This window comes from Dromiciops gliroides, chromosome 1, assembly GCF_019393635.1.
Source record: "Dromiciops gliroides isolate mDroGli1 chromosome 1, mDroGli1.pri, whole genome shotgun sequence".
Lineage (NCBI taxonomy): Eukaryota > Metazoa > Chordata > Mammalia > Microbiotheria > Microbiotheriidae > Dromiciops > Dromiciops gliroides.
Genome location: NC_057861.1, coordinates 147,261,044 through 147,273,881, shown reverse-complemented (window position 1 = coordinate 147,273,881; position 12,838 = coordinate 147,261,044). Strand labels below are relative to the sequence as shown.

At 36.2% G+C, this 12,838-nt stretch overlaps 1 protein-coding gene across 1 annotated transcript in view; it reads right to left on the bottom strand.

Moving 5' to 3' along the window:
* Window positions 1–12,838, bottom strand: part of CFAP418 (cilia and flagella associated protein 418) — a 34,948-nt gene that overhangs the window by 20,349 nt on the left and 1,761 nt on the right. The window contains exons 2-4 of the mRNA XM_043978125.1: window positions 7,215–7,305; window positions 4,547–4,611; window positions 3,970–4,035 (exon numbers count right to left, since the gene is read on the bottom strand). Of these exons, the coding sequence (XP_043834060.1) occupies window positions 3,970–4,035; window positions 4,547–4,611; window positions 7,215–7,305 (222 nt within the window). The remainder of the gene's footprint in view (window positions 1–3,969; window positions 4,036–4,546; window positions 4,612–7,214; window positions 7,306–12,838) is intronic.

Genomic DNA, 12,838 nt, shown 5'->3' with positions numbered 1-12,838 from the left:
TCTTCATCCTTTTCTCCTTGTGTACATTTAAAAAGAAGTTATTACTGTTTTGTCTGATGATGTCTGTTGTTGCTACTATTCTAGGCTGCTGCAATTCTTCACTCCTTTTTTTTTGGGGGGGGGTGTTTCAGAACCAAATAATCTCTTCAGGTCTTCTTTTTCTCCCAAAAATATTTTAAATGCCTCTTCAGTAATGAATATCCATCTTTTTTTCATGTTTGTTTAAGGTTAGATTTGCAGGGTAGGTCACTCTGGGTGGTATCCTGAGCTCTACTGTTCTGGAATACATTATTCCATTTTCTCCTACATTTTCTGGTGGAACACAATAGACTTGAGTTATTGAATTTCCTTTCTTTTGTATATGAAGGTATTTCTCCAGATGACAAGCAGAATTTGTTTCTGAATTGAATTGTTAAATTTAACCACTCTATCTCAGAATTTGCATCCTTGGATATTTTTTTGAGGTGATTTCAATTGTCATTTAATTTTTTATGTCCAGAACAGTTCAAGGTAGTCCTCTTCTGTTATTCTGTATTATAGTGTTAATTTTTTTTTTGTACTGTTGTGTTCTTCTGGGAAACCTAGGATTCCTGGGTTGTGTCTATGCATTCTGTCTTTAAGAGCAGTGTTTTGCTTGAGTAGTGAGCATGCTTTCTTTTTAATGTTATTGTTTTTTGCTTCTCTTCTTCTAGACTTTTACTCATGTATATTTGCATTCCCTATCTATTGTTCTCTCTCTTGTTTCTTTGGTGAGTATTGCCAGTGTAGATTCTAGTTCTTCTACAGTGTCCATTATTTTTGCTGTGCAAGGCCAAAAATTCTGCTCTCTTAATTCTCATTTCTCTTTTGAACCATTCCTGAACAGTGTATTGTAGTTCTATATTCTCACATTCTACAGGGTCTTCTGTCTCATCAAGTGTTGGATAACTTCCCTTTGTTTTGTAGTATTAATTTATAGATATCTGAACTCATTTACAACATCTAGAGGCCTTCTGTTGTTAATTTCCTTCTATTGTTTTCTTATTGATTTATCTGTTTATATGTTCAGAGTCTTTGGTTTTTCTTCTTCCTGAGATCTTTGGTAGTTTAAATTCACCCCCATCTTCCAGATTTTCTCCTCTTCTTTCACTGACTGTTCCCTCTGATAATGGTTTCCTTGGGGGAGCTGGATTTCAAAGTGTCCCAGTATACTCCCACACTGGGCATGGTTTATTACCCCAGGGCTCTGGACCAAATGACTTCTAGGTGGTGAAAACTGGCTCTATCTTGATACTGTGCTCTTTCCCTCAGGTATCAGCCAGTGCCGTAAAGCACAACACCCACAAAGCACCACCAGTGATAGTCTGTCCTGACATCCTGTCCCACTCTCTCTGTTCCTCAGTTCTTTGGTCTGGTTCAGAGATCAGTCATGCTTGGTGCTATGGGGTTGTCCACCCTCGCAAACCAGCAATTAAAAGTTTTGCAATGCTGCTTCCCAGAAGGCTTTTGCTCCTGGTGGGCTGCTGCCTGCTGACTGGCTGTTTGAAACCACACCAGCAAATTTCTACAGCCTGAAAACCAGGATCTCCATGGCACTGGAAAGAGGGTGTGGTGACTAGAGTCTGGTGCTGGGGTTTGCAGCAAGCCTCTAGCAATGTGCTGGGTTCCTTGGCTATGCAGCCTTGTTGCTGGTAGCATGGGTGGTGGGGGAAGACTGCTGATTGAGTCTGGGGTCAGTGAGCATTAATTTGTGTCTTTTTTTTTAAAACCTTCTTAAGGATTCTGGGTGTCCATAAAGATAGCTGATGTTGCTTCATCTTTGATGCATAATTTGTTTTAGAGAGGTTTGAGAGGTCATGAGGATTGGAGAAACCATTTAGTCTTCCATCTTGTTGCTAACATGATCCAGAAGTCAACAATATGCTTTTGATTTTACATTGAGAAGAACGGAAAAAGTATTGGCTTTGGGGTCAAAAAACCTGGATTCAAATCCTGCCTCTGATCCTTACTACTATGTAACCCTGGGAAAGTTATTTAATTATCCTGGGCTTGGTTTCCTTATTAACAAAATGATGGGGAATAAGTATCTATAATCTTATGACTTGTGGCTGGGAGGAAAAGACTTGTACTTTTTGAAGCTGAGGCTAAACTTAGAATGAATTTGTGGTTTTCTGGGGTTTTTTGGGAGGATGTTGTGAAGCAGTAACAGTGATAAAAAGAATGGAAAATTCAGTGAAAGAATATCTTAGTTCATAAATTTTAAAATCAGGGTGTTAGGTAAGGCTTTTGGTATTGGTGAATTAACAGCTCAAGAAAGCAAGAAGTCTTTCAAACACAGAAAGACTAAAAACTTGATCTCTATAAAACTCAGATGTATTCTTGGTCCAATCTGTACCTTACAAAAATCCCTTCAACAATATGCCTAATGAGTAATCATCCAGCCTTCTCTTGAAAACTTCCACTGAAAGAAAACCTGCTACCTACTATTTATCAACTCATTCTATTTCTAGATGGCTGTTAGAAAGTGATGTTCAAAAAGATAGCATAAGACTCTGCCAGATGATCTGCTGAAATTTGGACTAGCGATATCTAGTTCTATTAACTATATAGCATATTCCTAGCCTACCAGTAACCCTGTCAAACAGGAAATGAAGTTAGTCTGATATGATTTATTCCCTGATGAATCCATGCTGACCTTCTAAGATCACTGTTTCCTTTCTTATATACTTACTAGCAATCTTTTAAATATGTTTTGAATTTTGCCAGGGATCAGATCCCAAAGACTAAAGGGCCATAAGACAAATGTTTAAAGTACCCAGAATCTTATCAGAGATATTCATTCCAACTGACCCATAGATGCCCACCCTCTAATTCCATGAATGGCTAAAATGCAATGATTTTTGTTGCATTGAAGAAAAGGCAGGAATTAAGAAGATAAGAATTTGGTACATCTTATTTTGTATAATTTTTTGTGATTGGTTTCTATACTGCTATGATCGTTTGGTATAGAAAACTTTATACTGTGCAAGTATATTGTCACTGTTGATTAAATATGATATTTAGAGTCATTTTAGAAAAAGTTGAACAGTAAGGCCTTTGATCAGGAATGTAACCCCCTTATAATACTATTTCTTTTTTTTTTTTTAAATGGGGCAATGGGGTTAAGTGACTTGCCCAGGGTCACACAGCCAGCAAGTGTCAAGTGTCTGAGGCCGGATTTGAACTCAGGAACTCCTGAATCCAGGGCCGGTGCTCCATCCACTGCGCCACCCAGCTGCCCCTATAATACTATTTCTAAGAGAAAGTGAGATTCAAAGTTACAGCACCTTTTCCAGGACCTTAAAATCTCTAAGTTTGAAGTCTGTCAATGCCCACTGCTTTTACATACTTTTAAGGCTCTGTTCTTTGGCTTTTGAATTGAATCACAAAAAAATAAATGGTAACAGCTACAGAAGAGGTAAGGTATGTGTACTACCAGCTAAAATTTAAATTCAGTATTAGAAAAAGATTTATAGATGCTTAGACTTCTTTATTTTTTTCAAGTAGTTTTGAAAAATTTTTTTTATTTTTTCAAGTAGTTTTTAAGGCAATTACAAACAAGTAGAAATTATTCTCAAAGGAGAAATGGTAGACACAACAATGAGACCAGATGGTATTTAGGCAAACGAGCTAAGAAAAATAAAGAAATGCTGAATGATCTAACCCTCTGGGATGCTAGCCTTTTTACCCCTTAAACAAATCAACAAACAATGGAATCAACAAAGCTCCAAGGAGTCGCTTCTGTAAAGTATTTTGAGGTTAGCTACAGAAAATGTACCAGGCATTATAAAACAAAATTATCTGTCACATTTATTACACTGTCATGCTAGACACTAAAAATGATGCTAGACACTAAAAACTTTAAAAGCAGCGTATCATAATTATAATTATATAATTATAATTATATAATTATAAATTATAATAAAGTACCAGTTATTTCAAATTTCCTACCTCTGGGAAGTATTTGTTCCTATACCACATGGAGCAGAGCTTCCTCCAACATATACTGGACTGCATCTAAATGTGATTAACAAATGTGAGAAATATGAATTACAATTAAAAAGCTATGTTTTGGTAATCAAAATGTTCTTTTCCATAAGCTGATTGTTTCAGGAAAGGAGATATTTATTCATGATCATGAGCTCTGCTTTATTGGATGTAACCTGCACATTCTGGAACACTCAAGGAGTTAAAATGAGTCACAGAAAAATAGTGTTTGCCAAATAATATGAGGGGAAAAACCAAACCCTGGAGAATATAACAGAACATTCATTCTGAGCAACTGTTCACATGCTTTTTCATGTGGCAGATTATTTACAATAGCAATAATCTCCAATATAGAAACTTCCTTTACACTATGGGGTCACAAGCCATTGGCCTATTATAAGATATTGCTCTTGGTTCTTCTCCTGAAAAGTAATGCTTTATTATTTAATGTCAATGTGGTCTAAATGGTAACAAAGAATGACTACACCGCATTCCTAACTTTTGCTCACTAGTGTGTTTAATTCACTAAATCTCAACTTACCTTTTGCCAAGTACTTGAATGGAAGCTCTGACAGATGTGTGATTTGAGGATTTAGATTTTAATTTCTGTAAAAAAACCCCCAAAACAATAAAAGAGAAAGGACAGCTTTAGAGAACTATAACAGCAAAACTCAGGTTCTACTTTATTTTGTAAGAAAAAGTTAAAAAAAAAAATCCAAACAGCCTCAACAAAAAATTTGAATGTGATCATTTTAAAGTTTCTGGAATAAAAACAATGACCAAATCCTTGAGAGGCAGCAAACATGGAGAAGCAGAACTCCCTAATGACTTTGTAAATCACCCTGCTGACTTTCAGTCTAGGAAAATGATATATTCCTATTATTAACATGTGAAGATTTAGAGTCACTTTCTAACTCTTCTGTTAATACTTCAGTTTAATGATTTAATATGAAGAACCTGCTGTTTAAAACACCATTCTGGAAAAATTCAATAGAAGAGAAAAAAAATCAGACTCATTTGTAAGGTATGTGAGTAGTACTTACCTGAACCAAAAATAAACTAGCCGACTCCTGGTTAATTTCAGTAATATTAATTTTAATCAAATGAAATTCTTAGCCAATAGAAATTCAGGGAAAATGTAGATATACTTAGTTACAACTATAGAGTAGTTCCTATATGGTTACATAACATCCTCATCATTAACTAACATTTATTAAGTGTTAACTATGCATGTGATACTGTATAACATGTACCAACCAGGAAGCAGGCTCTCTGCCAAAAAGAGATGAAGAGAAAGGGACATGGTAGAATTAATTCTGCAGACAGGCCTTTACTTTGCCTGGTGTGACAACAAACTAAACAAAGACAAAAATATCTCTTTGCCTTTTCTTTCCCTCCTTCCAGAAGTAAACTTCTTATTTGAAGTGAAAAGAATTTTTCCCCCTGGTGCGAGTGTTTCAATCTCCCTTTTTTGTTTGGGGAGCATGATTTATGTGAATGGATGGTAGGGTCACCACTTCTGTCTAGGACCACATTTTCTCTAATCTCTGGGCTCATGCTTATGCTGTTGGCCAAGTGGCTCTAAGAAGGGGAAAGAGGAAGGAATAAGCATTTATACAGTACCATTTTGTGCCAGGTATTGTGTTTAGCACTCTACAAAAACAATCTCATTTGAGCTGAGATACAGAAATATATTATCAAGCACTTAGGAATTATGTCTCCTCTTCTCAGGAATATTTGTGGCCCCTATGTATAGCTCTCCCCACCAACCCTTCCTTTCTGCTACCTCTCATCACAATCTGTAACCATAAGACCATCCCACATATTTATCTTAGGTAATATCTATATTGTCAAATTGAGGCACTAAGGTGACACACAATAGAAGCCAGGAGGTATGGACTCTGACTCTGACAGTGATGTGTTGCCTCAATAGGTGGGTAGTGTGGGATTACCTGTCACAAGAGATCTTTAAGGTGAGGCTGGATAACCACTTGTTGGGGAGCAGCGATTTTTAACCCAAGAGTTCATGAATTAGTTTACAATATTTTTTTGGGATAACTGCATAATTTTAAAGACATTACTCCACGAGGGGGGGTCCAAGTCTTCACTAGACTACCAAGTAACAACAGCATGAAACTTCTTGCTCCCTCCAGCTGCTAGAGCCCAACCCTTCCATAGGCATTTACCTTGAATTTTTTGGTATGCACTTAATTATGTACATGCTGTCTTCCCTAATCAAATGTAAGCTCCTTGAGAGCATTTCACTTTTGTTTTTGTTTCTTTCCCCAGAGTCTTTGGTCAATGCTTCCTGTTTCAGCCCATTTTCAAGCTGGCTGATAAAAGACAACTGAAATGGCATTATAACTCTCTAAGAACACAGTCTGTATGTGGGTTCTGTGGGTTGATCTTGTTTACCCTCCTTTTGCCCTTCAGCATGTGGTTCTAAGTTTTGTGTTTTTTTTTTTAAATTTGGATTTTTCTTATTTTCCTCATTTTTGTTCTAACCACTAACACGTACATATTAGGTAAATTCTTAGAACAACTGTAATACTGCTGTATGTTACCAACTGGACTTATGCACAATTGTACAGGTTGTGGTTTTTGAGATCAAACAACTTTCTGCAAATAGGTGCAGATTCAATTCCATAATTTACACTGTTTATTATTGGGTACTTACTACTATTAAGTACACAATAATGTATATGGCCCTGTGCTAGGCACTAAGGATATGAGGACAAAAAGTGAAACAGCCCTGTCCTGAAGAACCTTAGATTTTATTAGCTCAATGGCTTTGATGATCAATGAGATCATTATTGGCACTGAAAGCACTCCTGGTTTCTAATTATTGCTAACAACACCTAATGAACAGAAAATCTAAGTTTCCAAATTCCTTTTGTCACTTATAGTCAAAATAATAATGCTTTTTAAAAATAATTAAATGCAAGCTCACAGGGCTTAGAGAGTTGTAAGGGACTTTATAAGTCATATGAAAAAAACTGAGAGTCAGAGAGATTAATTAAATTGTCCCAGGTTACACAGGTGAAATGTAATAAAGCCAGGGTCTGAATGGAGGTCCTTTGATTCTGAAGTCCGTGCTCTTTACTCAACTGAATATGTATAGTCTCTTGTATCTTCAAATGCTTTGAATATTCTAAATATATTCTGAAATACAGAAGGAAAAATAACTATGTTCCTGGGACTCTACTCACAATAGGGTTTCTGTCAAAACAGGGCTCTTCAAAGATTTCATTAATTAGGCCATCGAGATCATCATCAGCTTTCAATACTATTTTAGTTGATCTGAAAAAAGAAAAAGCTTCAGAGAATAGAAATCAACCAGTGTCAGAAGAGATAAATCGTGTTGTTTAAAGAACTCAGCAATCTGAAATGATGGTAGAAAGAGAAACAGGACATTCATTAACAGGTTTGCTAATTGTTTTGTTATGGGCATTAATGCCATGTGCCCTGGAATACAGGGCACATTTTATATACTGAACACATATTACTGTTCCTACATCTGTAATAGACCATTTACAGTAATAATATCCAAGTTAAGAAAAACTAAGCTTCTTTGCTAAATTATACCAGTAATTTGGGGCATATGCAGTACTAAAATGAGAAAACAAAGTGTTTTGCAAATCTGAAAGTAATATACAAAATACTATTTTAAAAACTCATCATTAGTAAAAGTCAGCATTAGAAGAAAGGCTAATATAAAATAAATCCACATAAATCATCTGCATTTCTATACATGACCAACAAAGTCCAGCAGCAAGAGACAGAAAGAGAAATTCCATTTAAAGTAACGGTAGATAATATAAAATATTTGGGAGTCTACTTGCCAAGACAAACCCAGGAACTCTATGAACACAACTACCAAACACTCTTCACACAAATCAAATCAGATCTAAATAATTGGAAAGATATCAGTTGTTCATGGATAGGCAGAGCTAATATAGTAAAAATGGCAATACTGCCTAAATTAATTTACTTATTCAGTACCATACTAATCAGACTACCTAAAAAATATTTAAACAGCTAGAAAAAATAACAACAAAATTCATCTGGAAAAACAAAAAATCAAGACTATCCAGGGAAATAATGAAAAAAAATTCACAGGAAGAAGGGTTAGCGGTACCAAACCTGGAGAGCTTTACTATAAAGCGGCAGTCATCAAAACTATCTGGTACTGGCTAAAAAATAGAGTGGTAGATCAATGGACTAGGCTAGGCACAGGAAACGCAGTAGTAAATGACACTAGTAATGTAGTGTTTGATAAACCCAAAGACTCCAGCTTCTGGGATAGGAACTCAGTATTTGACAAAAACTGCTGGGAAAACTGGAAGATAGTATGGCAGAAATTAGGCATAGACCAACATCTGACACCTTATACTAAAATAAGGTCAAAATGGATACATGATTTAGACATAAGAGGTGATACCATAGGTAAATTAGGAGAGAAAGGAACAGTCTACCTATCAGATCTTTGGAAAGGAAAACAGTTTATGACCAAACAAGAGATGGAATATATTATAAAATGCAAAATGGATGATTTTGATTACATTAAATTAAAAAATTTTTGTACAAACAGAAACAATGCATCCAAAATTAGAAGGGAGGCAGAAAGCTGGGAAACAATTTTTATGGCCAGTACTTCTGATAAAGGCCTCATTTCTAAAATATATAGGGAACTAAATCAAATTTATAAGAATCCAAGTCATTCCCCAATTGAGAAATGGTCAAAGGATATGAACAGGCAGTTTTCTGATGAAGAAACCAAAGCTATCTATTCCCATATGAAAAAACGCTCCAAATCTCTAATGATTAGAGAGATGCAAATTAAAACAACTCTGAGGTACCACCTGACACCTATCAGATTGGCTAAAATGACAAAAAAGGAAAATAATAAATGTTGGAGAAGCTGTGGAAAAATTGGAACACTAATGCATTGTTGGTGGAGCTGTGAACTGATCCAGCCATTCTGGAGAGCAATTTGGAATTATGCCCAAAGGGCGATAAAGCTGTGCATATCCTTTGACCCAGCAATACCACTTTTGGGTCTTTTTCCCAAAGAAAACATGGAAAGGGGAAAGGGACCCACATGTGCAAAAATATTTATAGCTGTTCTTTTTGTGGTGGCAAGGAATTGGAAGTTGAGGGGGTGCCCATCAATTGGGGAATGGCTAGACAAGTTGTGGTATATGAATACAATGGAATACTATTGTGCTGTAAGAAATGATGAGCAGGAGGAGTTCGGAGAAACCTGGAGGGTCTTGCATGGGCTGATGATGAGTGAGATGAGCAGAACCAGAAGAACATTGTACACAGTATCATCAACATTGTGTGTTGATCTACTGTGATAGACTAGATTCTTCTCACCAATGCAATGGTACAAAAGAGTTCCAGGGGACTCATGATGGAAGAGGATCTCCAAATCCAGGAAAAAAAAGAACTGTGGAGTATAGATGCTGAATGAACCATACTACTTCTTTTGTTTTTGGTGCTGATGTTTATCTATTTTGAGGTTTGTTGTCATTGCTCTGATTTTTCTCTTATAACATGACTAATATGCAGAAATGTTTGATGTTATTATGTGTGTGTGTGTGTGTATATATATATATATATATATATATATATATATATATATATATATATATATATATATATATATATATATATATATATATATATATAACCTATATCAGATTGCCTGCTGTCTAGGGGAGGGGGGAGGGAGGGAGAAAAAATCTGAAATTGGAGAGCTTGTATAAACAAAAGTTGAGAACTATCTTTACATGTAATGGGAAAAAAATAAAATACTTTATTAATTAAAAAAAAAAGAAAAAAAAAAAGAAGTAAGGCTATCTCAACTAGTCCTTTGAAAAAACCAGGGTTTCATTCTCAGAGAAATAATTACCTCTTTAGTAGTTAATAATAGTGAGCATTTATATAGCAATTTAAATTTTGGCAAAGTACTTTACGACTATTATCTCATTTTATTCTTACAACAGCCCTACCCTTACACTTCCCCTAGGAGATTGTGCTAAGTACCCCCATTTTATAGATGAGGATACTAAGGCACAGAGAGGTCAAGTGACTTGCCCAGAGTCACATGGCCAATGTCTGAGGCTGAATTCGAACTCATGTCTTCCTGACTCCAGATTCAGTGTACCACCTAATTGACTTCACTTTACTGAGTTGTTATGGGGCTCAAATAGGATAATATAGCTATAAACTGCATTGCAAATCCCAAAGTGCTATGTTTTAGCTGTTATTATAGTTAGAGGTAAAATTTTATACACACACACATATGATTACTTGACAAGGATGAAAAAAATTGACTATGGCAGAAATCAGTTGTTAGGGTTTTTTTTCTGGGGGGACAGGTAAATGAGGGTTAAGTGACTTGCCCAGAGTCTCGCAGCTAGTAACTGTCAAGTATCTGAATCCAAATTTGAACTCAGGTCCTCCTGAATCCAGGGCAGGTGTTTTATCCACTATAAGATCTAGCTGCCCCCTCATCTCCCCTTAGAAAAAGTTAAGTGGATATCTAGAGACTAGATTCTAGGTCACCTTAGTACAGTAGTATATACACAAAGCTTCTGTTTTTCAAAAACTGCTTACTACTGACCTTCTATAGAGTGTCATTCAGCACTGGTATCTTAACACTCTTACAGGATGCAAAGTTACTTTTTGATTATAGAGACTAATTGCATTGGTTAAAATTTTTATTAAAAACAAAACAAAACAACTATTTGCACATTTTAATTTTTCAGGATCTCTTCATTGTAACACTTGCCTTTAGCCAAAGAAATTAAAAGCCAATCTAAATTAGAGAGCTACTGAAAATGATTTCTAGAGAACATGAGGTCAGTCACAAACCTGGAATTTCCAAATGATGTTCTTTGTGTTTCAAATTTAAAACTGTGCATGTTCAGTATCTAACACAATGCCTAGCACATAGCATATAACAATAATAAATGCTTAGTGGGTGGAATGAATGATAGATCACAAGTTATAGAAATAATTACTACACTATGCTTGAATTAGACAATTTTGTTTGGGCAGGTAGGTGATGAAGTGGATAGAGCATTAGACTTGGAGACAGGAAGACCTGAGTTCAAGTTTGTCCTCAGGAACTTGCTAGCTGTGTGGCCCTGGGAAAGTCACTGAAACATTGTCTGCTTCAGTTTTCTTATCTGTAAAATGGGGATAATAGACCACCTACCTCCCATGATTGTTGTGAAGATGAAATGGGATATTTGTAAAGCACTATGCAAACATTAAAGAGCTATATAAATTCTAGCTATTATTACATATTTGTTTGTTTTTTAAGTGAGGCAATTTGGGGTTAAGTGACTTGCCCAGGGTCACACAGCTAGTAAGTATGTAAAGTGTCTGAGGTCTGATTTGAACTCAGGTCCTCCTGAATCCAGGGCCGGTGTTCTATCCACTGCGCCAACTAGCTGCCCCTCTATTATTAAATATTAAATTGATCATTTGGTTTGAGTGAAACTACAGAATACGAGGATTGTAGATTTAAAACTGGTAGGGGCCTTTGAGATTGTCTAGTACATGTTCCTCATTTTACAGATGTAGAAGACAGGCCTGCAGAAGTAAAGTGACTAGCTTATAGGGACAAGAAGCAGTACCCAACACAGCAAGAATTGAACCCAGGTGCTTAATGTCAGGAAGTTGGATGCCTGTAAATGGTACTGACTGAATATAATATTTCCAGGCCTCCAAACGATCATTTCCATAAAATATTAGGTGAGAAAACTAAGTAAGGCCTAAGTGGAATTAGTCAATAAACATTTATTTCATGTTTACTAAATAGGGGGAGCTAGGTGACACAGTGGATAGAGTGCTAGGCCTAGAGTGAAGAAGACTTTTTCCTGAGTTCAAGTTTGGCCTCTGACACTTACTAGCTGTGTCATGATCCTGGGCAAATCACTTAACTCCATTTGCCCCACTTTCCTTATCTAGAAAATGAGCTGGGAAGGAAGTGATAAATCACTCCGGAATATTTGCCAAGAAAACCCCAAAAGGGGTCACAAAGAGTCAATTAAAACTGAAACAACTGAGCAATGAGTGCCTACTATGTACTATAGGCACTGTGTTAAGCCCTGGGATACAAAAAAAAGGCAAAAGACAGTCCCTACCTTCAAGAAGCTCACAAACTAATAGGGGAGACAACATGCAAACAAAAATGTACAAACAAGCCATGTATACAGGAAAAAAAGGAAAATAATGTTTAAAATCATGGAATTTCAGATCTGGAAAGGACTTTGGAGGTCACCTATTCTAACTATCATTTCCTATTTCATACAAGAAGAAACTAAGACCCAGAGAAATGAATTGATTTACTTAATCATCACCCTGAATTATGTAAGTTGTTGCAGGACTCAGTTCCACTTGAGAGGTGGTCAGTGTACTTTGCACTACATCATGCTTTGATTATACTTTGGCATAATTCTTTGGTTATATAGAAACATGATATAGATAAACGGATCCCCCATTAGACTGTGAGCTCCTCCTAGGCAGGGACCATGGGCCTTTGCATCTCTAGCATTTAGCACAGTGCCTGGCATAGTACTTGCTGGCTGACTGTCTAACTGAACGGGTATAGCTTCCATAGGAGAATTTTTTTTTCTTGGATGGTTTTAAACTTGGCTTTGAAGGCAAAGGCAAAATAGGAGTTGCAAAGGACCTGGGTTCAAATCTTGCCACAGAAAGATTTATAAATATTCTTAAAATTCTCTCATTTTGTTCTCATAACAACCTGGAAGGTGGGGTAGGGTAGGTACTACAGACCTCACTTTACAGAAAAGGA